Below are 26,647 nucleotides of genomic sequence, written 5' to 3' on the forward strand. Positions count from 1 at the left end.
AACTACATTCCTATATTCTTCCCAAGTGGTCAGACCCTTTTTCCACATTTCATGGTACCTTCTTCTTTCCTTTGAGCTTGCGCATGAGCTCCTTGCTCATCCACACAGGTCTCCTGCCACCTTTTCCCAATTTCTTGCTCACAGGGACGCACCGATCCTGAGCTTGGAAGAAGAGCTGTTTAAATGCTGACCAGTTTTCGGAGGCCCCCTTACCTTCTAACACCCGAGCCCACAGGATAGCTCCAAGTAGGTCCCGGAAGAGATTGAAGTTGGCTCTCCTAAAGTCCAGGGTAGCAATCCTACTTATTGCTTTGCTTCTTCCACTCAGGATCTTGAACTCCACCATCTCATGATCACTACAACCCAAGCTGCCCCCAACCTTTACTTCCTTAACAAGTCCATCCCTGTTGGTGAGAATAAGGTCCAGTAACACCCCTCCCCGCGTCGGTTCCTCCACCACCTGCATCAGAAAGTTGTCTTCAACGCACTGCAAGAACCGTCTGGACCGTGCGTGCCTGGCCATGTTGGTCATCCAGCAAATATCTGGATAATTGAAGTCCCCCATAAGCACCAGTGCCTGGGAACATGACGCTAGTTAATCATAGAATCATTAAGGTTGGAAAAGGCTTCTAAGATTGTCTAGTCCAACTGTCCACCTACCCCCGATACTGCCTCCTAAACCATGTCTCTGACTTCTGCATTTACCCTTTCCTTAAACACCTCCAGTGACAGTGACTGCCACTTCCCTAGGCAACCTGTTCCAATACTTAACTACTCTTTTGGAGAATAAATTACTTTTAATATCAAATTTGAACCTCCCCTGGTGTAACTTGAGGCCATTCCCTCACATCCTGTTGCTAGTTACATGGGAGAAGAGGCCTACCCTCACCACAACCTCCTTTCAGGTAGCTGTAGAGTGTTAAGGTGTCCCCTGAGTCTCCTCCAGACTAAGCAATCCCAGTTCCCTTGGTCGCATCTCATAAGACCTGTGCTCCAGACCCTTCACCAGTGTTGTTGCCCTTCTCTGCACATTCTCCAGGGTCTCGATGTCCTTCTTGTAGTGAGCAGCCCCAAACTGAACACAGTACTTGAGGTGCAGCCTTACAAGAGCTGAGTAGAGGGGGTTGATCACCTCCCCAGTCCTGGTGGTCGCACTATTTCTGATGCAGGCCAGAATGATGTTGGCTTTCTTGGCCGCCTGAGCACACTGATGGCTTATGTTCAGCTGAGCTTCAACCAACACTCCCAGATCCTTTTCCACTATGCAGCTTTTCAGCCCCTCCATCCCAAGCTTGTAGTTCAGGACCTGACACTTCATATTGTTGAATTCATCCTATTGGCTTCAGCCCATCAATCCAACCTGTCTGAGTCCCTCTGTAGGCTTTCCTCAGGCAGATGAACACATCCCTTGAGCTTGGTGTCATTTGCATGTTTACTGAGGGTGCACTCAATTTCCTGCATCCAAATTATCAGTAAAGGTATTAAACAGGATAGGCCCCAGTATCGACCCTTAGGGAACACCATTCGTGACTGGTCACTAGTTGGATTTAACTCTATTCACTGCCACTCTCTGGGCCTAGACATACATACAGATTTTTTTTACCCGACAGCATGTACCTGTCCAAGCCATGGGCTGCCATCTTCTCCAGGGAAATACTATGGAAGGCAGTGTTGAAGGTTTTAATGGAGTCTAGGCAGGCCACATCAACAGCCTTTCCCTCATCCACCTGGTAGGTCATCTGGTCATAGAAGAAGGTGTCAGATTGGTAAAGCAGAAACTACCATTTGTGAACCCTTGCTGGCTGGGCCTGATCTCCTCCCAGTTGTCCCACACCTGCTGTCTGATCACACTCAAGATGATCTGTTTTATAACTTACCCCAGAGCCTAGGTCAGGCCTGTAGTTCCCCAGATTCTGATTACGAATCTTCTTAACGATAGGCATCATGTTCACAAGTCTCCAGTCCCTGGAACTTCCCTGCCGGACCAGGACCACTGAGAGACAGTGGAAAGCAGCTTAGCAGTCACCTCTGCTAGCTCCCTCAGCACCTCAGTTGGATCCCATCTGGCCCCAAATAACATTCTGCAATAATGCAAAAGTTTTACTCTGTTGTTTTGACAGGGAGGAGGGATGTTTCTTGAAAGTAACTGTGTCCAATCTTCAAGCTGTCCCATTCTGTTCTAATGATGGGTAGCAATACATATCTTGCAGAAGGCTTCTTGAATGATTGTTGGTTCATATTTCTGGTTTGTATTTTTGGCCCATATCATTTTAAAAAGTGTATTTCCATAAAGCTGGTTATATACAGACTAGGGATAATTTGTAATGCTGCTCATTTCATTGATAGCTCTGCAGGCAAATTCTGTTGCTAGGAGCTCTCTCTCATTCCCTTCCTTTGAAAATGAGTGAATGTATATGTTTTAGTCTCCCTCTGTGTAAGAATGTGATCTCATTTTGTTGATGTGGTTGGCTTCTCTTCTTGGAGATGGCGTTCACAATGTGTATTAATGAGAACACAGAATTGAGGATCTCTAATTTTGCAGAGACAGTTGTAGCTGTAATACCACCAATAATAGGGAAATTTGGTGCTTTAAGTCAGGAGACCACACCTAGTCAGAAACAGCAGTGTCACTTTCCTCTTGAAGTCTAGTCTTGCTTTGAGAGATTGGGATAGTATATTTTTATATTGTATTATCTGAAAGTGTTTTTAAGTATTCATAGCATCTTTGTGTTTGTTTTTTTTGTCTTTTTCTTTTCCCCCTCTTCTCCTCCTTGTTGATGCTCAAAGGTCCGCCACCCAGTAATCTGTGTCAACAACCATGTCTTCTGTTCCATTTGTATTGAAGTCTGGTTGAAGAATAATAATCAGTGCCCAGCTTGCAGGATTCCCATCACACCTGAAAATCCTTGCAAGGAAATTATAGGTAAGGACAACTTGAGGCTTTGAAATAACATTTACTGCTGGAGGAGATTCTTTCGGGTCCAAAGATGTTTGGGCATTTTTTCCATCAAAACATGATCTGACTGGAAGCATGCATAATAACTGTAAGATAAAAATTCCAAAGACTGTGCACAATAATGACTTGATTATTCAAAGACAGAAAGCACCCCACCACTGCAATTATTTTTCTTTTGTAATCTTGGGTTGGACAATGACTTTAACTGGATAAAATGAATCTCACTTCAAGTATCTTACCTGTGTTGCAGTTTGACCTAAGAGGATAGCATCTACCCGAGAAATTGTGAGAAATACGCTTAAAAGCATATACTTTTTTTTTTTTAATATTGGTTGTTTTTGTGTTTTTGTTTACCATGTCTTTTTTGCTTTATTTTTAAGAAAATGTCGAAGGTACTTAAGAAAGACAAAGCTACGAAAATTGAGTGAGAATACAAACTTCCTCAGGGCTGAGAAAAACTGGAATCTTGACTTGACATGAAATACCAACACTGCTATATATAAATATATAAAATATATATATCTGAACAGCCTTTAGAAAAATATGCTGTCGTGTGCTAAATAAATGTATGTGTGTTGGTTTTTATTGTGAACTTTTTTTCCTTTCTGTACTGTTTTTGGCCAGGATACAGCTCACCTTCTTCCTAGGAACTGATGTAGTGCAGTGCTGTTGATTTAGGAAGAGAATGGTATTGGTAACATACTGATATGTTAGTTGTTGCTGAATAGTACTTATACTAAATCAAAGACTTTTCAGCTTCTTGTGCTGCTTCAGCTTTGAGAAGCTGGGAGTGCACAGGGAGCTGAGAGGGAACAGAGCCAGGACAGCTGACCTAAGCTGGCCAAAGGGATATCGCATACAATATGACATCATACTGAACAATAAAACTAGGGTTGCCCTGGCAGGGGTTTCCTCTGGGAACTGGCTGGACAGCAGTCGATGGATGGTGAGCAGTTGTGTTGTGCATCATTTGTTTTATATAGTCTTATTATATATTTATTACTGCTGTTATTATTATTTTCTCTTCCTTTTCTGTCCTGTATAACAGTCTTTATTTCAATCCACAGGTTGCTTTTTTTTTTTTTTTCCTCATTCTCTCTCCCATCCCTCTGAGAATTGGAGAGTGAGTGAACAACTGCATGGTGCTGAGCTGCCTGCTGGGTTAAACTACAACAGTCCTTTCGGTGCCCAACATAGGGCTCAAAGGGCTGAGATAATGACAGATCTGACTGGAACATGTAAACACAAATTTGTCGCAATATTGATTTTTCCTAATCGTCAAGTTCTGTTGTGTAGCACCTTAATTGTTGTATATTAAAGTTATCATTTTGTTGTACTATATAATACTGGCCTGTGTTCTGATAGATTAGTCTCACAACTGGTAATCTTTTTTTTTGTAGTCAGCATTGCTGTCATTTCCATATTTCAGGAGCCATCTTTAGGAAACTATTAATAATTAACACGTTTTACTCCTCAGGGAGCCAGTCTATAGTGGAGGTAAGAGGGACACTTTCCTCTGTTCCTTCAGCCCTTTCTCCTTCTGTTCTAGGTCAGTTAAGGAGATCTTGAGAATATAGAATATTCTTGGAATGTTCAGCGTGTTCCTATTACTTTGTCTCCTGATTGTGTTCCGGGTTTTGTTTAAGGTTAAACAACTATTTACAAATATCTCCCAGGGATCTGTTCCTGGGCTGGATGGTTGTGAGTGTAGGATGGTATGGGCAGGCACCTGGAATGGTGGGCACCCCCAGTGTTTGAAACTTCTTCCCTGAACAAATGCAGGGTCCTTAAAAACTGGTAAAATGTTTGAAAAAGGTGTGCTGTCACCCTGGCAATTCCAAAGAGACACAAATCACTGCAATATACAGGGGCTAAGTCTATGCCTATCAAGCTGCACTTAACACTGCTCTAACCCCTGCAGCAGGTCATGCAGCTGAACTGGAAAACTGACCCATGTAGATATCAGTTGTGCTTGTAGACAAGGCAAAACAGTGGATGCTAAAATCAGCTCGTTTAGTAAGGAAAGAAACTCCCATGAAGAAGAGAAAGGAGGATGAAGTGGATAAGACAGGCTACTGTGAAGCAGAGCCATCATAAGAACAGGAGGAGGAAGAGGCAGAGGTTATAAATGAGACAAGAACCACCCAATGCCTATCCCTACGTGAGTTATGTGAAAAGATTTCAGCTGTCATCAAGGTGAGAGCATTGGCACCTGTCTGCTCTGAGGCTGGGATAATGGGGCCAGGAGTCTAGATTTAGTGGGCTGCAAAACCAGGTATTTGGGATGCTTCTCTAGGGAAGGGGACATTGACAAAACAATTGGAAAAGGGGATCAAACACTCATCCTCTGGAAGTGACTCCTGTCAGCACTTTAAAAAAGATTATTCCAAGATTCCCATTTATCAGCTGATTAATCAACAGGAGAGCCAAGCAGTCAAGAGCCAGACTCGCTTGCCCTTCGGTAATCCCATATGGCCATTGCAGAAGTCCAGTGGAGTGTGGAAGTTGACAGTGGATTATCGTGGCCTGAGTGAAGTCATGCCACCGCTGAGTGCTGATGTGCCAGACATGCTAGAGCTACTGTATGAACTGGAGTCAAATGCAGTCAAGTGGTATGCCACAACCTGACATCACCAGTGTTTTTCTCAATCCCTTTGGCAGCAGAGTGCAGGCCCCAATTTGCTTTTGCTTGGAGAGGCATCCAGTACACCTGGAATCAACTGCCCCTGGGGTGGAAGTGCAGCCCTACCATTCGTCATGGGCTGATCCAGGCTGCACTGGAACAGGGGGAACCCTGTTCAGGGTGTGGCTGGGCATCAGTCAAGAGGTGGTGAGCAATTGCATTGTGCATCATTTGCTTTCTTTGTTCTTTTATCACTGTTACTACCTTCCTTTTCTGTCATATTAAACTCTTTATCTCAAATCATGAGTTTTACCTTTTTTTTGGATTCTCCATCCCAGTGGGAGAAGTAAACAAGCACCAGTGTGTGGTGCTTAAGATGCCTTCTGGTTAAACCACAGTGCCCTCCATTATATTTGTTTTAACAGTGTGGTCTAAAATAAGGCATGAATCTGTCAAGGGTAATACAAAGTTGAAAAAATTCAAATATTGTCTTCCTGCTGTGAGACAGGATTTTGTCTTCTAAACATCACTAATAGATTCCGTCTTAAGCTGTTTTGAAAATGTAAGATTGTAGTTTCCCATGGTAGTAGATTGGTCCAATATTAGCTGTATTTGTAGCTGATAATATGAAAAACACTGCAAGGTGGATTGCTAGTGAGAATAATAATAGTGGGTTTTCTTCTTCTGTGCTGCTTTAGGAGGAACGAGTGAAAATGATCCTACATTTAGTCCAACAGTTAGAAAGCACCTACGTAAAACGAGGCTTGAATTGCTCCACAAAGAATATGAGGTAAGCACATGGAGTGTTGTGACTTTCCAGATGAACTGCAACTGTTAAATTACTGCATGCAACTGGTCTTCCTGCTTTTGAGTCCTGGTGTTTTTAATTTGAGCAATGCTATATACTGAATCTACATGGAACTCAGTTGCATTAAAGCTACACTTTCTAGCTGAGGCTAGGGGAGAGCATTTGCTGGTGGCTGGATAGATCCTGGAGTGTTACAATAATATTATGTCTAAGCTAGAGGTAGCCAACTACAGCCAAAGGCTGTGGAAATCTAACCACATGATAGTATGCATTTTTTTAATGCATATTGAATGTTGGGTACAAACGTCTTCTGAATGATTACCTGTTGCTTATGGAGTCTAAACTTCTTTTTAAAGAATAAATGCCCCTGGAATATTCTGGTGTAGGTGAACTTCATTATTGTTGCTTTATTGTGTTTTGTGAGGATGGATGAATGCTTGGAAGTTTTTCAACTCTCTGGCTGGAAAAATATTCTAGGAACAAGGTTAAAAGGCATATAAGGAATAGTATACATATATAAGGAATATGCTTAGTTTATCTTCTCAGTTATTGTTTCCTTAGTAGCAGCAGTGTGAAGACATTGCACGTTTTTCAAGGAAACCTGTCTCATAGCAAGGAGAATGGGAGAAAGGAAACAGACACTGTATGTATCCTTAATGCAGGGGAAGTCTTTCTGAAAAGTTGTCCTGGCGCTCAGCTTCTTTTGTAGAGGAGTCACAAGAAGGGAGTTTCCTTTGTTTCTTTTAAGTCAACTCCAAAGTCACACAGATGGGCATACAATAACGTAAATATTTTCCAAAAGAAGAGAGAATCTATTTTAAAATAGTTGTGAGGTTTTTATTGTTTTTTGGGATTTGTTTATCAGGGTTTTTTTGTTATTTTCTAGGGGGAGAGGATGGTAGAGGCTGATTATTTGTGAGGATACATCTTGGATTTATGTAAATGCCATAATGTGGCCTCCTTTAGTAATCTTAACATGAGCAATGCAAGTATTAAGTTGGAGAAGACTAAAGAAGATGTTTTCAGGATAAATTACGTATTTTCTTTATCCCATTAACAGTGGGCTTTTGCTTCTCTGTGACTCCAGATTGATACAGCGAATAGCTTTGTTCTTTGTTTTTCAGCCACTCCTTAAATATTTCTACTCCTGTGCAGCTGGAGCAGCCTCTTCCAGGCAGTGTTCTGTCCATTTTAAATCTTGAGACTTTCAGCATCTGAACATGTAATGTTTCAGAGTGGCTCTCTCTTCTTGTTCTCAAATAACAGCAAATGAGTCAGCAGAGGATGACCTTAAGAACTCTCTTTGTACAGGAAATCCTCCCACAGAGCACCCTAATAATAGATTAATGTTGCTGAATGCTTCGAAGCTTTTGGACTGCCCACCAGTTCATTCAGGGTCCTTTATATAGTCAAGAGGTTCCCATCACTAAAACCTCTCTATGCCTGAGTGTGCAAATTGATTAAAATCCTACCTGGAGCACCATACTTCAGCATACTTATTTTCATGAGTGAAAGGCATGCATCTGGGCTTGCTAAAGAACCAATGGATCTTTAGTGCTGTGGAAACTTACCAGCATTATTTAATTAATCTCACACATTTTAATTCCTGTGAATTTCTGACACCTTTAGGATGAAATAGAATCCCTGCAGAAAGAAGTGGAAGAGCTGAGAGACAGGAATCTCAATTTACAGACACAACTGAAATCTCTTCTGGATCCCACAGTACCAGCTTTGTGTTGCCAAAATGAAGAAACTAGCCAATCAGCAGATGAAGCAAGTACCAGTGGCCCAGAAACCCCAGAAGAATGGAGCAAAAAGCTGAAAGCTGCCAATGATATATGTGAAAAAGTGATAGATAATGTAGAAAAGTTAAAGGAGGTAAAAAATACATTTCTTCATCCATCTTGAAGTACAGTTTTTGTGTTAGTTGAAGGGTTGAGAGCTGGTATGACCTCTGGATACTTCATAGATCCAGGAAAAAAACAGGGAAAAAATTGAATTCCAGTGGCTGTTGATGTATCATAGTATTTCCATACAGTATTTGCAAGTGTCAGATATTATTGCTTGTTTTAGTGAGCCTTACATGTGGCTCTTCCTCAACTCTTCTGTCACTCTGTGACTGGGTAATTGGATTATAGTAATGCTTGTCACCAGTATTGACGGCCAGATTTTTCAGGCTTGCAATAATCTATATAATATATCTATTTTACAACATTCAATGGCCGAACATAGTACAGTTGGCTGAGACAGATTTTGCACTATTGCCCTCCTTACTAGCCAATATTTTTGGTGCAATTTGCTGAGACAGAGTAACTTGACCTGTTGACCGAAAATAGGCAAGCTTCAGCATTTTATAACCAGAGCATCCTTTACTGGAATCCTGCAGCTTTTTCATGTAAAACTGAAGTTTTATGTTCAAGAACAGTTTATTTTTCTTCTCTAAGAATTAGTAGCGTTCACACTTTTCCTCCACTTCAAGCTCAAAGGTGCACATTACACCATTCTGTCACTGTTATGTTAGTTGTTAGTGTTAATGGAACACTTCTAGATCTGTATCTTTGTAATCTAAAGGAAATTCTGGTCCTGACTAAACTAGATAAAATCTTTGCATATCAAACACTAAAAATGTGACCAAAAAGTAAACTCCAGTTTTCAAGATGAGCTTTTCCAATAGTTTGGCTAGGCTTAGATTTCAGCTTTACAGGCAGAGACACAGCTGGCCTTCTGAGAGGATACTTCAGAAGCTTCAGAGTAATTTCTAATGGACTAAAGGGTGTTGCCTGAAAAGAGTTCTCTATTTTTCTTCCTTAGCATTAAAATGTAATGTCTCTTTTCTGTGGTGAGAGAGGTTTATAACTCCTTTTCATAGATAAGATAAAACTGGAATATAGCAGAGACTGGGGGAGGAAGGATGGTTTGTTTTGGTTTGTTTTTTTTTTCACCCAATATAACTTCAGCCTTAGTAACGAAAGATTTTTATGGAATTTCTGATTTTAGTTAAGGATTAAGATACAAATAGTGGCTTAGATGGGTTTTAGGGACTAAGTCCAAACCTCTGATGCAGATGCTTTCTTTCAGTCTGTTGCTGCTCAATTCTGGAAATACATAAAATCACTTGGCTCTTTTTAGGCCTCATTTGACTTCTGAAATATGAGTGCGCTGACCAAACCCGGTCTGAACAACAGAGAATTCTTTCCCATGTAAAATCAGTCTGGAGCCAGAAACTTCCTTATTCCCTAGAGTACCTGACACAGAAGCTTCAAATGTGCATCTCTTCTCAAGTGAGACAGTGTCCCTCAGAGCATATTGCTGCTGTCATTCTCTAAACCAGACTGGGGGTGGAAATGAGTCACTGTTATCCTTCAGTGTCCTAGGACAGAGACTCCCAGAGTAGGCATTGTAACTTTGAGGAGAGTCATAGGAAATCTGAAAGTACTGGTACCAACACTGTGATAGAAATATTAGATGAAGCACACTCACTAATGGCAAGGTTATGTGAAATCATAAATCTAGATGCTACTGCATGGGAATATTACCTTGCAGGTTATAGGCTTGGAGGTTAGAGCACCCTCTAGAAGGACACCAGGGGGATTGAGTTTTACCCTGCCATGTGCCAGCTGGATCCCTATGTAGCAACTCCACACAAGTTGTTCACCTTCTATTTCATTGTGTGAGTGAGAGAACTGTCTCTCTGGAAAGAGAGAAAGGTCTTGGCCTTGTTATAAAATGGTTTGATGCTCCTGGATTCTTATTCATTTCCTTCAGGATGGCTTTTTGTTTCCTTATTTTTTTAATACACACTAGAGGGGTTGACATGCTAATACCAAAGCTCTGGGCTCACCCTTCCTTTTCCTATGTACAATAAATCTCTGCTTTTTTTGTTGTTTTTTCTTCGGGGAATATCATAGGATTTTTTTGAGTTTTGTTTATTTATTCCCCCTCCATTTCTGCTCCAACATCCCGCACTATCCTAGCCTTACCTGGGAAAGTTTCTGGGAATATTTGTACAAGCATTTAGAGTTTTTTGTCTCTCTTGTGCTGTTTGATGCTTCCAACAAAGGACATTTCATTCATGAGCCTATTTTCTTAGATCCTTCTTCAGGTCTAACTTGAGATTGTACTTCAAGTATTCACCGGAAGCATTCCCTAAGTGAGGCCATGAATTACAAGTCCTGGATTGGTGCGGTTATCTACATACAGAGATTGAGTAGGCTATTAAGTACAAAGAATTTTTTCTGCTTGTTAGGATGGTGGCATTCATTGTTCTGAAACACGGCAGCAGGAAAGCTTCTCTTTATATGAAGTACCTTGTTAACAAGAGCGTCTGCTGAACTGAGAAGAAGGAATTGACCTCAATTCAAGGAGTGAGAAGAGTTGTGAATCCGGAGGTCTTGGAAGAAAGTAAAGAAAGACTGCAAATAGCTTGTCATAATGGATTTACATTATAGGATAACTACTTTAAAAACAAGAAGCCAAAAGAAAAAAAAAAAGCCTAAAGTAATCTTAATCTAATTTGGGATGGAGGAAACTGTTCAACATTAGTTTTGCTGATACCTGCACATTGTAATGTTAATGTACTTAACGTATTTAGTCATGGGGAAAAAAAACATGGAATTGCCATTAGTACATCTCCTTAATGACTTTCTGTACTAACTAACATAGCTGTGTTTATTTCCCTAGATAGGACACTTGCAGTGTATTTTGGGAATATAAATTAAAAATGTCTGTTCGCTATTCAGTTTTGCAAGCCATTTCCCATGACGATTTTTAAGTGGTGTCCCTGTCTGAAAGTTGTTTCCTGCTTTCACATTTCTAGTTCTGTTTCTTTAAAAAAGCAGAAACAGCTTGTCCTATAAATATTAGAAGTCATTTCTGTTTTATTGTATACTTATTTTTTCCTTTTCTTTTCCTTAGGCAAATAAGAAACTGAGCATGGAGAACAATAGCCTTTTAAGAGAGAATTTGCGACTAAAAGCTGAAGTCGATAGTAGATCACCCCAAAAGTATGTGAATTTTTTAAAAGCTGCTATATTTTATTTATAGACTCTTTAACTGTTGTAGGGCTTGAACCTAAAACTCTGGTGGTGTACACATCATTACATATGTGTCACAAGGTAGACTTTGGAGTTTTCATCCTCATAGACTTGGGTGACAAATGCGACTTAGAGAGCAGCAGCAAGTCTACAGTAAAGAAATACGTGCCGACCACAAATGCTTTTGTTCTGTCTTGTACTGGAGAACCAGATCTATTACTTGAATTCTGCAGTTAACTTATTTTTCGTTACTAAGAAATTTCATTTAAATCTGACATCTTTTTGTTAAAGTAGGTTTGGTACTGTGAGCCAAGATACTGTTTGTTTGTATTTGGTTGGTTTGGGTTGTTTTTTCTTCTTTTTATTGCCTTCAAAATTTGTTGTATGAACTTAGGCTGCTCATTCAAGGAATGTTCCTGACAGCCATTATCTGAGTAAGATGCATAGATAGAATCAGGCTTCTGCAGCATAAGGATATCATTCCCAGAGCTGATGTCTGCTTGATACTTCTAAGCAATTCAACATCAATGATGACCTCAAACAGCAGAAACTGTTTCATACCAATTACAGCTGTGTGCGAAGTCTGTCTCCTTGGAAGCACTTTGTGAAGCAAAGCAATCATATTTTTTAAGGTTGTGTCTTTGAAAGCTAAGAGCAGCATTAGTCAAAGGTTTATATAGTGCTTTTGGGAAAGGGGGCTAGGGGACCTAAGTAATGTCAGAGAAGAGCTCTCTGGATTTTGTTCTAGCTCAAATAACTTGCTGCAAGATGAATTATTCCTTGATAGAGAGCTTCCTTGCTAAGCTATTAGTTGTTCAAGGTCCCAAGAAGGCAGATGCATGATCCTTATGCTGTAAATGTATAAAGGTACACTTTACTCTCATGTCCACTAATAAAGGAGATGGAGTTCTGTTAAAGATCTTGGCAATGAAAAGGGATTTAATGGCAAGAAATAACTTTTTCCTGTAAGATTTGAGAGGAGGTTGGTGAGATAGCAAACTTAAAAACAGATGCAATTAAAGTAATCCTAGAAAAGATGAGTTAAAAGAGACCAGATCATTTAGCTTTATTCTTTTTTACTAAGGTAAAACTTAGTAAAAAACTCCCAGTAGTAAACTCCCAGTGGAAAGAATTTTTGTTGTTCTAACTTGTTCATGTTTTACCATCCTATTTGTCAGAGAGATGAGATATCAAGGAAGGAAGAACAAGACTGTTGCAGATTTTACCATCTTTTGTCCGTGCAACCTAAAAGAATAGCTGATGACTTTCCTCTTTGGAAGTGTAATTAATAGCCAAATGTTACTAGAAACTGGACAGAGCAGGCCTCTTTCACAACCCAGACGCCAGCTGGGTTTACCTGTTCATTTCTCTGTTAGAACTCTTTTTAGCCTCTGTAACAAATACTCACATCCTTCCTGTATTTTAGGAGTGATTTTCTGCCCATACTAAGCATGGAGGTTAGAATCAGTCTTAAACTGACTGAGAAACAGCTCAAACACTTTAAAAAGTGTAAACAGTTTCAAGTCTGTACCCTACATCTGTTATCTTCAAATTTGGTTTCTTTTTGACTTACATGGTTTACTACAAGTAATTAAGTATATTCAAGGAAAAAAAAATGGGCTGGAAGAAATCTTACAGCATATTGAATGTAATGTTTTTTATGTGCCCTGTCCGTACCTTTTCAGTCCTTATTTTCTAGACTGAATTCATCCAGCTCTTCTAAATGTGTGACTTAAGAGGAAAAGTGAGCATCTGATTTAGATGGTGTTGCTCTACTCTATTGTCAACGTTTTTCAGAAGCATAGAGCTGGATACAAAACTCTAAATGAGGCCTCAGTAGCACTGAGTGGAGCAGAACTCTTGCCTTGACACAACATTCCTTTATCTTGCAGTACTGGTTTATTGCTTCATTTTGTCTGACACTCCTAGCATGAGTGGCTAGTACTTGTTCTGCTAAACAGCTACTGAAAAAGTTACACTGCTTCCTCATTTTGTATTTCTACTGCAGAGTGTGGAACTTGACCCACTTACTGGCTTTCCTCAGGTGGATGTTTTGATGTTTATGTCAAACTTTAAGTAATCACTTTGAATTCCAGTCCCATGGCAGGAAATCTCTACCATCTTTGTGTTGCTAGCAGATTTTATAAGTGAGCTCTCTTTGATCCTTGTGGTCGTTGGTGTAGTCAATATTGAGACCAGACCTAAGGGCGAACTTTGATACCCAATATTGAGGTCTTTAAGCTTTACAGGCTGAACAGCGGTTGTAATAACTTACCTTGCTTACAAAATCAGAATTCAAAGCATTAACACAAGAACCCAACAACATAACTGTAACTAAACTGTTTTTTGCAGGTACATGTTTTGCTAATGCAGCTGGGTTTGGTGTACTTTATTCAGAAGTATTCAGGTGTAAGTTTTGGGACAAGTTCCTGAATGATACTCTAGTACAATTCAAAACTTCTACAAAGTTAGATAATTATAATTTACTGTCATGGCCAGTCTTTTGTTTGTCATATTTCTTAGTGAGCTTTGAATTGCTAGATATGGATTCATGCTTAAACAACTAGCTAACTTTCTAACAAAAATTTGAATCTAATTGTTTGGGAAAGACTCTGTCATTATTCAGTCCCCTTGACCAAGATGTAATAAGCTTAATAGTGCTGATGCTAAATATTGTCACTAAAATCATTTGATTAGGCTTTGCTTTATAGCAAAGGAAGCACTGATAGCAAATGAATGATCCCTTTGTAATGTAGGCTGAATCACAGGGAAAAAATACAGTTTAGCCTTTTTCAGTAATCAGTAGAGATCTTTTATCATAATCTTGAGTTGTTTTTCTTTGATCATATCCATTATAACGTACTGAAAAATGCAGCAATGGCAGATTTTTACAAAATTTTTGATTATGTTTGTTGATTCAGTTTGTTTTTTGTTTTGTTTTCTGTTTCTGAAACAGTTTTGCTAATAGATTCTCAGACCCAGAATTTAATTTTTGAGCAAAACAGTTGAGAAGGCTGAAACTTTCACCAAGCCATTACATAGCTGGAATATAAACCTGAAAAGCAATAGAGATAAGTTTCTTGATCTGATTCTTATCAGGGACCTTTGTTAGTCGCCCGTTTCTCAAGCAAGTCAGAATGTTTGGTGGTTGCTTGCTTGCTCTTTACTTGTTCTTTCTCTCAAGGATTTTTTGTCACTTGTTTTTCTGGTGCAAAGTGGTACAGTATGAAAACTAAACCTTAAGTTTGCAGGATGATGAAGCCCTGCTGCTTCCAACTCTGCTTAAAATAGAGGACTCTTAGGTCAATTGGCAAAGCACAGTGGATTTTAAAAGCATTTTTGGCAAAGGAATGTTTGCTTTTTACCCGAAGGAAAATAGCAAGTCCATCTGCTCTAGGGTACAGAGCATTTTATGAATGGTTAGATTCAAATTAGCTTGTATCAGACTCTTAGACTAGGATTCTTTTTTCCTAAATATTTAATTTCTTCTGCCAGTTAAAATCCCAGTATGAAAAACATGCTGAAAATTGTTGCATTATCCGTTGGGAGTTTTGTTTTATTTTGTTTATTTAGGTTGTATTTTTTTTTTTTTAACTTTTTACCCAGATTTATTGTTTATCTTGTCTAGGTTTGTGACTTTGGGTATCTACATACTGAAATCTAAGATCATTCTGTGTAACATTTACTTTTTATTCAGTTCAAATATTTTCACTCATGCCAAGCTATTCAATTCAGGTTGTATGTAACTGAGCCTGCCTGTTGGCTTCTAGTAATCTGCTTCCGGGGTGCTATCTTCTTTAATAGAAAGCAGGGTTACTTTCTCAATTTCCCAGCAAGCTGGCTGTCCCAGAGGAGTGGCTATTTTCAAAAAACTTGTTCCTCTATAAGCTTAGGAAATAAGCTGTAGCAAGTGTTCCTCATGCTTCCTTAAAGATGATGTTGCATACCTTCTTTTGTGAGCCAATCTTTCCAGCAAAATGAAAGCAATAGTAGACAATACCCAGGGCTTTTTATTCAGTTGAACCAAATTCTATTGTTGCTGCGTTTTTCTAGTTTAAGTTGTGAAACAGAGAAAAATACTTGAGGTCTCTCTCCTTTCTTACTGTTTGCTTGCTAAGGAAAAAAAAAAACTGCCTTCTAACAGTAACTGTTTCATACTTGCCTGTATAAATATTACACACTGCTTTAAGGAGATTGCATATAACCTGGGATATTGTCAAGGTGTTGCTGCAATTGGCCTTTCGTAGTTGGTGTAGAGAGTGACTGCAGAACTCATTCTTGTCCAGCTGTATCTGATACATGAAAAGAAAGACTGTAAAACATGATACTGCTTACAGATGTTTTGTTGTCAGATTTCCTAGCTCTTACTTCCCTCCTAACTGCAAAATCCAAATGAAACTTGTATGTAAATGATAGAACTAGGTATGGATGTGCGCTCTGATATTGCCCTAATGTCAGTCTGTGACAAGCCTTGACTGCATGTTGTCACTACCCACTTCCCAGCCTTTGTTTCTCTTGGAGGATGACTGATGCTTATGTTTCCGAGCCTCAGAGCGTTCCCTACTTTGGACCATCAAGTGATTAGAGCAGAAGAGTCATCTGCCATGATATCTTTGCAGACCTAGTCTTTTGTATATGATTATATAGGAAAACCGTGTTTGCTGCAGGTGTTTACGAAAAAAGTTAATGGGAAGCTGTGTAGGTTTGAAGCTGATTCATACGGAGTTAAGGGCTAAACTGAACAGGCAGTTAGTAGTCAATGATATGTGAAAATAAAACTTTGAATTCACAAAACTTACGGATATTGGGAGAAGAAACAACTGTGAAAATTTTATCTTTTATGAGGAGAGACTACTAAGGCTTTCAAACTGTTCCTAAATTGGTGTCTTCAGGAGCATTCAAACATAATGAAGAGAGAAGCTTTGAGATAATGGAAGACAGTCGCTCAAATATTATAATTATGTTAGTTCTTGTTCACTGTAGATGAGCAAACTGCTAACTTTCTTATTGATGGTGTCAAGTTAAGTTAAAACGCTTCTAGGAGAAGACTGACTGAGGAAAAGTCCTGAAATACAGGGTTTAGTTGCTCATCTAGGCATCCAGTGTTACTTCAAACACTAAACATCTCCAGTACATCTGTCCATGGCTGGCAGTTGTGATACAGGACCTATAGAAATTTCTCTGTCCTTCAGAGAGATAACTGGAAGCCAGCAGTTACTTAAAAGACCTTTGGCCATTTAAAATATGACTAGATGCCGTTTGGGGAGATCTAAATTCTTACTGAAATGTTTTTATTTACATTGAATGTCCATTAACTACTTTGGTCTTTAAGCTTTTTATAGAAAGGGTGTGCTTAAAACAAATGTAGTGAGATAGAAGTGGACTGTTTAAGAGAGATTACTAAAGAACAAGCCCTCAGTACTGAAAATACTTGGTCAGTGCAGGAGAAAATGGAAAGGGCTCATTGTCATGTGTGTTGAATACCTGAACTTCTACTGATGGATGTCTTATCTTGTTCCCAAGTGTGAGCATGATTCTGATACTTTCGGGGAAAATAATTTATCAAAAGTGTCAGGCCAAATTTTCATTTATTTTCATATAACTGTTCTGTATTTTGTTATCATCACCAAGGTACCGCTTGGGCTGTGGCACAGCTCAGTGTATATCTGAGAAGAAAAGAAGAGGAAATTGCTTAAAATGGTTTCATTAAGGAGATGGAGAGGGTTCTGGCTTCTTCAGGCAAAATATGACTTCTGAGCTGTGAGCCAACCTGCCAAATCAGTTACTAGAATACCTCTGTCATCCTTTGGTCTGGAGTGGTTGGTTTAAATATGTGCATTGTAATGTGGCTCTTAAAAATCCATGTCCTTGAAAAATTTGGGAAACAAATGCATTCAAGTCTCTAAGCAGGAGCAAGAAGGCATCTACTACTTTGGTGTTTAACTGCAACGGTTGTATTCAGTATGTCTGATGCTCCATTTCTTAAAACTAAAATTCCCAAGCACATCCCTCTACAACAATTAACATATTAGTGATGCTATTTGGCTTTGAACAGCATACTGTATTTTTTTTAACCTGAAGACACTTGTTATAAAAGTTGCACTTGAGAATAAGAGCTTCCTCTTCATAAGCAAATCTGAGGCTGTCACTAATGCTGTTTGCATTAAATAAACATATTACACCATTCTTCCATTAAAAAGGAATTGCCAGGTATGCATATAAGTGTAAACATGTTTAATTTTTATGTCAAAGTATGTGTTACAGCAGATCCCAGAAAATCCTGCTTATTCTGCATGATAATTTTTTCCCATCTCTCACTTGGCTCTTAAACTAATGATGTATTGTTGTATCCTTTATTAAGCAGCATATAGAGTTGATTTCTGTAAGGCTGCATGAGAAAGTCTGTTAAAGAAAGGCAAAATAAGTATTTCTGAATGTTGCTCGGACTCTGTCATGCTGTAGAGGCTATCACAATACTTTCAACCAAAATCTGAGTTCTTTTTACTGAAGGGGGAAATAAACCAAAGTGTGTTGCATGTGAGGATGCTTATTTCATTATAACCTCCTCTTCACCTGAGAATATAAGTATAACATTGCTGAACTCTCTATGATTCTGTTTTATCTGGTTTCATATGGAAGAAGGAGGAAGTCTTCTACCATTTTTCTCCCATTTCCCTGTTGAATGAAACTGGAAATAGAAAAACTGTTACAGTTAAATCAGAAAACTTGTTACACATAGATTGAGCAGAAGAGAGATGGGCTACTTTCATTTTTGTGAAGACAGTGGTAATTGACCAGAGCTAATTTGTGGTAACTTGCCTTGATACAAGTTCCCATCAAGTGAGTTGTTTTGGCAGAAAAATTCTTGCCACTTCAGCGCTCTTATTCCAAACAGTGAACTGCTACCTTGCGCTTTTGTATCTACACAGTAGTGAGTAATACCAAACCTACGTGGAATTTAGACTGCTTTGATTATAAAAGTGGACTACTAGCAGTTCTGTGAAAGAAATTATGTAGACTGTGGTGCAATCTTTACTACCATTAAGTCCTTTAAATATGCAGAAGTAACTGAACGGTGAAATACATCAATAGATCTGGTTGCTCATGCCCAACTTGTTCAGGGCTTGTGATGCTCCTATTCCTTTCTCTCACTTTTGGTGTGACCACATTGCAGTTGTCAACACAGAGCAGTCTCCTGCTGCTTTATACTGAGTTTAGTTCCTTGCTGGAAGTGCATGCTAGGATTTACGGATATTTCACCAGCATAATCATTGGCCACACATATGCTTCCTTCATACCTTGATGGTATATAGTGAGAACATTTAATGAAAGTGTACAAAAGTAGAATTAGGAAGTTTGTGGGAAAATGGAGTGGGAATTCCCTGTTACTGAATGATTCCTAAGGAAGTACAGACAGACAAAGAAATGGGGTGGAAACAGTCTTTGTGCTGGAAGAGTGAATGTAAAGCTCTGCAGTGACGTGGATCTGCAAGGCAGAAAGTGAATAATAAGCCAAAATCGAGAATTGTCATTTACTTGTGATATAAAACCATGTGTGGCAGAGTTTTAGGGTGGCTGCAGGTCCTTTCCACCTTCCTAATAATACCAGAACTTTAATTGTTTTACCTTTCGGTAGATTGAAAGCCTTGGATGGAGCAGGAAATTCCCTGGTGCCCACCTGTCAGTGACAGGTTAGAATTAGTCAGGGCATATAGCTGAAACCTTCACCTGCCCTCTGGGGAAGGTCAGGCTTGAAAGCTGGTGGAGGATGGGGATGAAGATAGGTCTGTATCCTTGCAGTTCAAAATGTGCTCAAGCTGGAAGCCCCACAAACATACAATTTTAACAAACCACAAGTGGCACTTCTTTTGTACTGGAGTTGAGGAAGAAATTAGATCGTTTCAGCTGTAAAATCTGAAGAAAAAGCGAAATAGCTCTGATGTAAGCACAAGTACCATCCATGCGGTGGCTGAAGAGAAGCTGTATATGTAATAAGAATATAATTGAAATGTTCTGCATAAGTATTTAAACCACCTCAAATGACTAGTTCTATTCCTGAATTTTATATTGGCATTTTGTATTTGACAAGGTGACATTGTGTAGGAATTGTATTGTAAAACACTGCTGTACTGCAGGAAAATGATTGAATGTAAATATTTCAAGATGTGGACCACTGTTCAAATGTTATCATAAATCTTTGCCATTGTTTTAGGGGATAATTCTTCATGCATATTTGAGTTGAATTGATGGAACCAGCCCCTGGAAGGGTAATCTGCTTGTTATTACCTTACTACTACTAATAGTTTAATTCTGGCTTCTCAGGTATTCACTGCAACCTATACATTACATATGCTGATTTATTTATTTTGTTTTGTGATTAGCTGAGAACTGAAACTGTCGCTTTTGTTTTCAAATTAACACAATAGAAAAGCACCACGTCTTTTTCCAACTTAATGCTTTTTTTTTCCCTTCTTTTTCTTACAGGTTTGGTAGGTTTACCATAGCTGCGCTTCAGTCCAAAGTAGAACAAAGCGAACGTGAAATGAACCGTCTAAAAAAGGCACTGGAAAGAAGTGATAAGTATATAGAGGAAATGGAGTGTCAGCTTTTACAGCTGAAAAGTGCAGGTGAAGGAACTCAGACCATAAGTGCTGTTAGTGAACAAGCACTTTCTGTAGATGCTAAAGGAACTGAGAGCAGTGAAGATACTACATGTTTGAAAACCCAGGTTGAGGAGAAGAAAGCTGTGACTACCAGCCAGAGTCCTGACAGTCTTGAACAGCTAGCAGATAGTGGAACATGTTCAAGCTCTTTGAGTCAGGATGGTTCAAATGGCTCAAACACCCAGAGTATCCCAAAGAAAGAATTATTTCCAGGATGTCAGGGAGTCCATTTGGATGAAAATAGTACAAGTATGGATACTTGCTTAGAACAGCAGTGGAATAAAATTGAGGAATGTATCCCATATAAGGATGAGGAACTTTATGATCTTCCAGCACCATGCACTCCTTTTCTGTCCCTTAGTCGCCTTCACTTGAACACTCCCGATGGAAAAGAAAACATGGAAAAAACGTCAACATTCTTGAGAAAGCTGAAATTTGAAGAGTTTTGTGACACTTCAGATGACTGCAGCAAAGATTCTCGAGAACACAGCACAAGCAGTGAAAAGAAGCTAAATTGCTTTTCTGTGGGAAAATCAGGTTTTTGGGGCACTGGCCCAACTAGGTTCACAGAGAACTTAGATTTTGATGAATCAGCTCAAAATTCAGCAGCTGGTCAGTCAGATGAATCATCAGCAAAGTCCAGTGATAAAACAAGTTCATGCTTGCCTAAAAGGTTACATACTCTCTGCTCTTCAGAAATGAACCGCACAAGAACCTCCAGTGAGGCATCTATGGATGCTGCCTACCTTGATAAAATTTCTGAGTTGGACTCGATGATGTCTGAATCAGACAATAGCAAGAGTCCATGCTATAATTTTAAGTCCTCTGATCTTGATAATTCTTCGAAGTCAGCAGAGGGCTCTAAGCTTCTGGATGAAGCTGAGAAGAAATTGGAAGGGATGAATGAAGAACAGAGTATGAAGTGCTCAGAAACAAGCGATCTATCAGTTGACAGAACTGGATGGAAACCTGCCATGTTTTCCGTCCTATCCCCATCTAGACTAGATGTGAATGACCACTTTCCATTATTTACAGGCCAAAATGTAGTAGCTAGTGAAATCAAACCTCCAAACTATTTGTTTCAAAGAGAGTTTTCCCAGAGCCTGCTATTCAGTAACTCACAGAGGCTGTTTGAGGAACAAAAGTTTGGATCATGCTTTTTAAAGATGTCATCTGACCTACACAATCAACTTAATCCTCCTTGGGTGCCTTCCTTTATTGCTGAAAAGAAAAATAAAAATGCCAGTCAGTCGACCAAGAGGAAAATTCAGAGCAGCCTTTCCAGTGCTAGTCCATCAAAAACTACCAAAAACTGATTCTGTGTGGAAATCCAACGTGGCTCAAAGTCATCAATCTGCAAATGTTTAATATTTACCAAGTGAACTTGCTTTTTTTAATGATTTCCCTGGAGTCTGATCCTGCTTTCTTCTGACTGAATGAAAACCGAACATTCCATTGCCCATTACAAACTCTTTCCTAGGGAAGAACCATTCCAGTTTCTCTTCTTTGGCTGGAACATTTTGTTTATTTGGAATTTTTGTGGTGTGTTTTTTTTCTTCTGAATTCTCAAGTTTCATGATCTTCCAGTTGCTAGCACAGTGTATGGCTCCCTTGAGCAGGACAGTTTTAAGTGATCCTGTCAAATCAGTCATTTATGTAAGAACTTGCTTTAAAGGTTACATTTTCCTTTCCTGAAGATTACATTTTGTGTGTGCAAGGCAGCTACTGGCTATATATCCTATGGATTCATGAAATTGCTATAAAACAATGTCAGTTTTGCCATAAAACTTACCTCAAAGAGGAAATCTCGCTGCTTAGATTGTTTCATGGCACTGTACTGTACCAGAACTCTTGTTTTACCTTTGTAAGTATAAGGTAGTAGCCTTTTTCGTTTCAGGGTTACACTAGTTCAGTGAGAAAACATCGCTTCTTTAACACTGCAAATATGGCTTGTGTTTTTTGAAGTTAAGCACAATTTTTAATTTAGTTCCCAAAAAGGGTTGTTATTCTAAATGTGTTCAGTATGCCTGCGTAGACCATAAAAATGGGTTTGTATGCTAATGACTTGTTTATCTAATGTGCACTGAACATTTTACATTAATACTGTACCATTTTACATTAATACTGCATGCTTTTCTATGTGAATTGAATAAAACATGTTATAAGCACTGTAATCCTTGATGTTGTCTCTCAAATGTAGGATTAGCAAAAAGGAAAAAAAGGAATTGGAAAACTTTTTTTTTTTTTTTTCCCCCTTGGAAGATACCTGAGTTTTATTAAATATAAGTATAAGCTTGTTCACAAAAAATAAAATCTCTCTTTTTCCTCCTTTTTAGATGTATTACCATTCTAGTGTCAACATCAATACAGTTGATGGAAATGGCTTTCAGCCTCTCTGGAGGTGACTCTTCCATAAAGTATTGCATAGGTCAACATAATGTGATGGCCTACTACAGGCAGGAGACCTAATTAAGCAGCAGAGCAAAATTGGTTTTTTTGCATTATTGTGTTTTAAGGGGTTTTTGTCATTTTGTTTGGTGGGTTTTTGTTTTTTTTGTTTTTTTTTTTGTGGTTATTTTGTTGTTGTTGGTTTGTTTTTTTGTGGGGAGGTGGTGGTGGACTTTTTAAATTTTTTTCAAGGGCATATTTAAGATTCCATTTTTCTTTTTGTGTAGGCCTCTGATGGCATTTTTTTACAAGTAAAAATCCTTGATTCGTCAATACACGTGATATGAAAAATCCATACGCTGTCTTTTGTCCCCTTGAAGAGAGTGATAGTCAACTGGAGAATTTCAATAGACTCTGTCTGGCTCAGTTTTTGCAAAGTTAAGCAGTTTGAACAAGAATTACATTTCACACTGTAATGTGTGCATGGGTTTATGCAACTGGTATGTTCATTCTAGATGGGTTGGATTGTGTTGTTTTTGTTTTTTTTAAACTAACAAAAAATCGTTGTTTGGGCCATACTTATGAGTCTCCTGTCATGGTAACGTAATATGGCACTGTGCTTCCCTATGCTATTTTCAGTAAGCCACCTGAAGTTTCATCTTCAAAGATTAAAGTTTAGTCATTCATTTTTCACTTAGGCTTTCATTTTTGTTTTTTTTTGGAAGTAGGAGAGCTACTGTAGTAGACTATCTGAACATGAGCTGCTGCTTGCTTTGAGTAGTTTTACTAAGTCAAAAAATGCAGCCTTGGTTTAACCCTTCCAGAGAAGAGATGAGAGTGTCTCAAATACCTTTTTAAAATATCCTCATATTGCTAAGCAATCAAATTACATATTAAGGCCACTGTATTGGTGTATTGGTTCATTGGTTAGTGGAGATGTATTTGTGTGGCTTACTCCAGTACACGTCTGATACACAAGTAGTTTTCAGTGATAAGAACGTGAATACAACTGATGTTTTGTACATTAAATCAAGTTTCAGTAAAGGTTTTCTAGTGCTCTCTCTTAGCTCTTTGGAAAGGAACACATCTTACAGGCTTGCCCTTCATTATGAACTTTGCCTGAATAAAAGGGAAAAAAAGAGGGCCTAAGGCTGAAGAAAAAATGCTGAAGATCAAGATCATAAACTTTTATCTCATTCTCAAGCATGATCAAAAAGAGATGTTTCAAGGCAAGTGCTGGGGCTGGTAACCTACATTGTGACAAGAGATGGTATATTTGGGTGTAGTAGCCCTTTACAAGCTTTGTCTTAGTCTTAAGTCTCAACCACAAATGCACTCAGTAGGCTGTGACTGCATCCAGTGCTGTAAGTAGGAGTTCATGTTTTATGACTTTGAAAGCTGGAACAGTGTGAATTAATGTATTTTAGTTTTGCCTTGATCAATTGTTCAATGCTTTTGTGTGTCATCAAAACAGCCACTCAGCTGTAGATTCATAGAATCATGGAATGGCTAGGTTGGAAGGGACCCCAAGGACCATCAAGTTCCAATCCCGTGCGACAGGCAGGGCCGCCAACCTCCAGTACTGGTACTAGACCAGGCTGCTCATGGCCCCATCCAACTTTGTCTTCAACATCTCCAGGAACTGAGCATCCACACCCTCACTGGACAGCCTGTTCCAGTACCTCACCACTCCCTCTATAAAGAACTTCCCCTTGACATCCTATCTAAACCTTCCCTCCCTGAGTTTAAAACCATTCACTCTTGTCCTATCACTGTCAACCCTTCTAAAAAGTTGATTCCCCCTTTAAATACTGGAAGACTGCAATGGAGTTACTCTACAGCCTTCTCTTCTCTCGGCTGAACAAGCCCAGCTCCCTCAGCCTGTCTTCGTGGAGGAGGTACTCCAGCCCTCTGATTCCTAGATTCTGCATTTATTTAGTTAATGTAGGTTGTATTCCTTTTGGCTTAAAGTTTGGAGAAGTAAATTATGCCATAACAACTTTAAAAAATTATTTATATGTAATTATAGCGTGAGTTGGGTTGAATTGGAGGAGATCCTTGAAAACCATCCAGTTTGATCTCCCTTGCCATGAGCAGGGGCACCTTTCACTAGATCAGATTTCTCAGAGCCTCCTCCAATCTGACCTTGATGGGGCATCCACTACTTCTCTGGGCAACCCTCAACGTGAAACATTTTTTCTTTGCACCCAGTCTAAATCTACCCTCTTTCAGTTTAAAAATTTAATAGGGTTTCTTCAGTTACAAATTTGTTAGCCATATGTGGGGTTAAACTTATCTAGGTTGCATTCTGTCAGTGCTGTACTTCCTTAATTTCTTGCTGTACTTACCATGTTCTCTGAATAAAAGAGTTCATCGCTGTTAATTTTTTATGGCAGTTATGTAGTTATGTAGTTATCTAGTAATGTAGACTTGGAATATACAAGATCTAAAACTTAACTATTACAATTTTGATTTAGACAGTAGATTTTTCAAAAGTGATGATGTCTAATGATATTAAATAGCTTGTAAAATTTTTTACTTGATCTAGTTATACTTCCTGTACTAAATACCAAGCAACTTGCAGGCCTTAAAATAGAAGAACGCTCTCCAAGGTACTGATAGTACAGGAGAGTGAGATTGCTACCAGGCTCAGTTCATTGCCAGTGAAATCAGTTGGGTTACACCCAACAGCAGGAACGCAAGCATCGAATTTTCACTTCTTGGCAGGCAGATTTACCTACGGGCTGTCTGGCAGGTGACCTGTTCCCCCACGATTCCCTGAAGGCCTTGTGAGAGCCCCTGTCTGCTTGCCCTTGCCTCCTTCTATGAAAGGCTGCTACAGTGATTCTACCCATCAGCACTAAATACTGATTGATTCTGTGTATGGTTTTTTTCTATGTTTTGTTGGCACTTTTAAAAATATCTCCTAAAAAATGGGGGAGGAGAGGGGTGTGTATCTTGTATACACAATACAAGGTGAGCTCACTTGCATCCCACTTCTTCATTTTATAGTTGTCTCTCTCACCAAATTTAATTTAAAGGCAATTTGAGTCAACTAGATCATATAAACTCTTGGGCAGCCTTTAAGTGTGTTGCTGCTGCTATAAAATAATTCTGCCTCTCATCAGCCATAGGCTTGGAAAAACCTTTGCACACCTCCTCCGTACTGTGGCTTAGATAAATGTGATGCAAAATGTAAAGTCGACACTCCCTCCTTGCTGCTTGTGGTGTAGAATGGCACCACGTGAGTATACTCAAGCTTCTCCCTTATCCAGGTTTGGAAGACAAGAGAAGTGGCACTAAGGTAACTATTTATGGGCACTCAGAGTTATTCTGAAGAACACCTGCAGCCAAAGGTGATCACAGAATCACAGAATGGCTTTGGTTGGACAGGACTTTAAAGATCATTGAGCTCCAACTAGTGGCTGCCACCCATCGGATCAAACTACCCAGGGCCCCATCCAGGCTGGTCTTGAACGCTTCCAGGGATGGGGCATCCACAGCTTCTCTGGGCAACATGATGATGAGTGATTCCCTCCAGCTGTTCATCCAGGTCTTGTCCTTAGTCCCTTGCATCCTGATATCTCTGTGGCAAGCTGCAGGCTGGGATCCAGGAAAGGACACTCCCGTGCCTGTGGGACCTGATCTGAAGAGTGCCACGTCTCCCATCTTTGCAGCCCAAGATCAAGACATTATCTAGCCACCTCCATCAGTTGAAGGACAGAAAACCAAAAAGAGAAGGTGGAGGGGACAGTATGCCTGAGCCTCATGGTTGCCATCATGGTTGTAGTAGATGAGGATGAAGCTGGGCTGAAAAGAAAAGTTTACTACGTTTTCGGCTTTTCTTGCTAGGGAGTGCTGTCTCTAATACTCATACAGGTTAGGGAGTTGCTGTCTGCGTTGTGCTTTTCAAGGAAGCCAAATCGGTGCCGTCAAAACCTCGGACAGCACCCGCTGTTCCTCAGCCCAGCCATCAGGTGCCAAAGGGGATCCAGGAGACCCGGCTCGGGTAAGAATGATCCCTGTCCCTTTCTTGGGCCTGCCTCCTGGAAGCACCATTGGGTCACTCACCCCACCGCAAATGATGAGAGGCATTTCGGGAGGGGAGCGCTGCCGCCGGAACCGGGCCGGCCGCCTCCGGCTCCGCCGGGCTCCTTCGCACCCGGCGGACGACGC

At 39.6% G+C, this 26,647-nt stretch overlaps 1 protein-coding gene across 1 annotated transcript in view; it reads left to right on the forward strand.

Annotated features, from left to right (window-relative positions):
* OBI1 (ORC ubiquitin ligase 1) overlaps positions 1-22,257 on the forward strand; it is a 30,384-nt gene extending 8,127 nt beyond the window's left edge. The window contains exons 3-7 of the mRNA XM_031552032.1: positions 2,788-2,923; positions 6,278-6,369; positions 8,017-8,265; positions 11,302-11,390; positions 19,905-22,257. Of these exons, the coding sequence (XP_031407892.1) occupies positions 2,788-2,923; positions 6,278-6,369; positions 8,017-8,265; positions 11,302-11,390; positions 19,905-21,399 (2,061 nt within the window). The 3' untranslated portion in view covers positions 21,400-22,257. The remainder of the gene's footprint in view (positions 1-2,787; positions 2,924-6,277; positions 6,370-8,016; positions 8,266-11,301; positions 11,391-19,904) is intronic.
* The last annotated feature ends 4,390 nt before the right edge of the window (positions 22,258-26,647 follow it).

The sequence above is a fragment of the Meleagris gallopavo genome, chromosome 1, assembly GCF_000146605.3.
Source record: "Meleagris gallopavo isolate NT-WF06-2002-E0010 breed Aviagen turkey brand Nicholas breeding stock chromosome 1, Turkey_5.1, whole genome shotgun sequence".
NCBI classification, from domain to species: domain Eukaryota; kingdom Metazoa; phylum Chordata; class Aves; order Galliformes; family Phasianidae; genus Meleagris; species Meleagris gallopavo.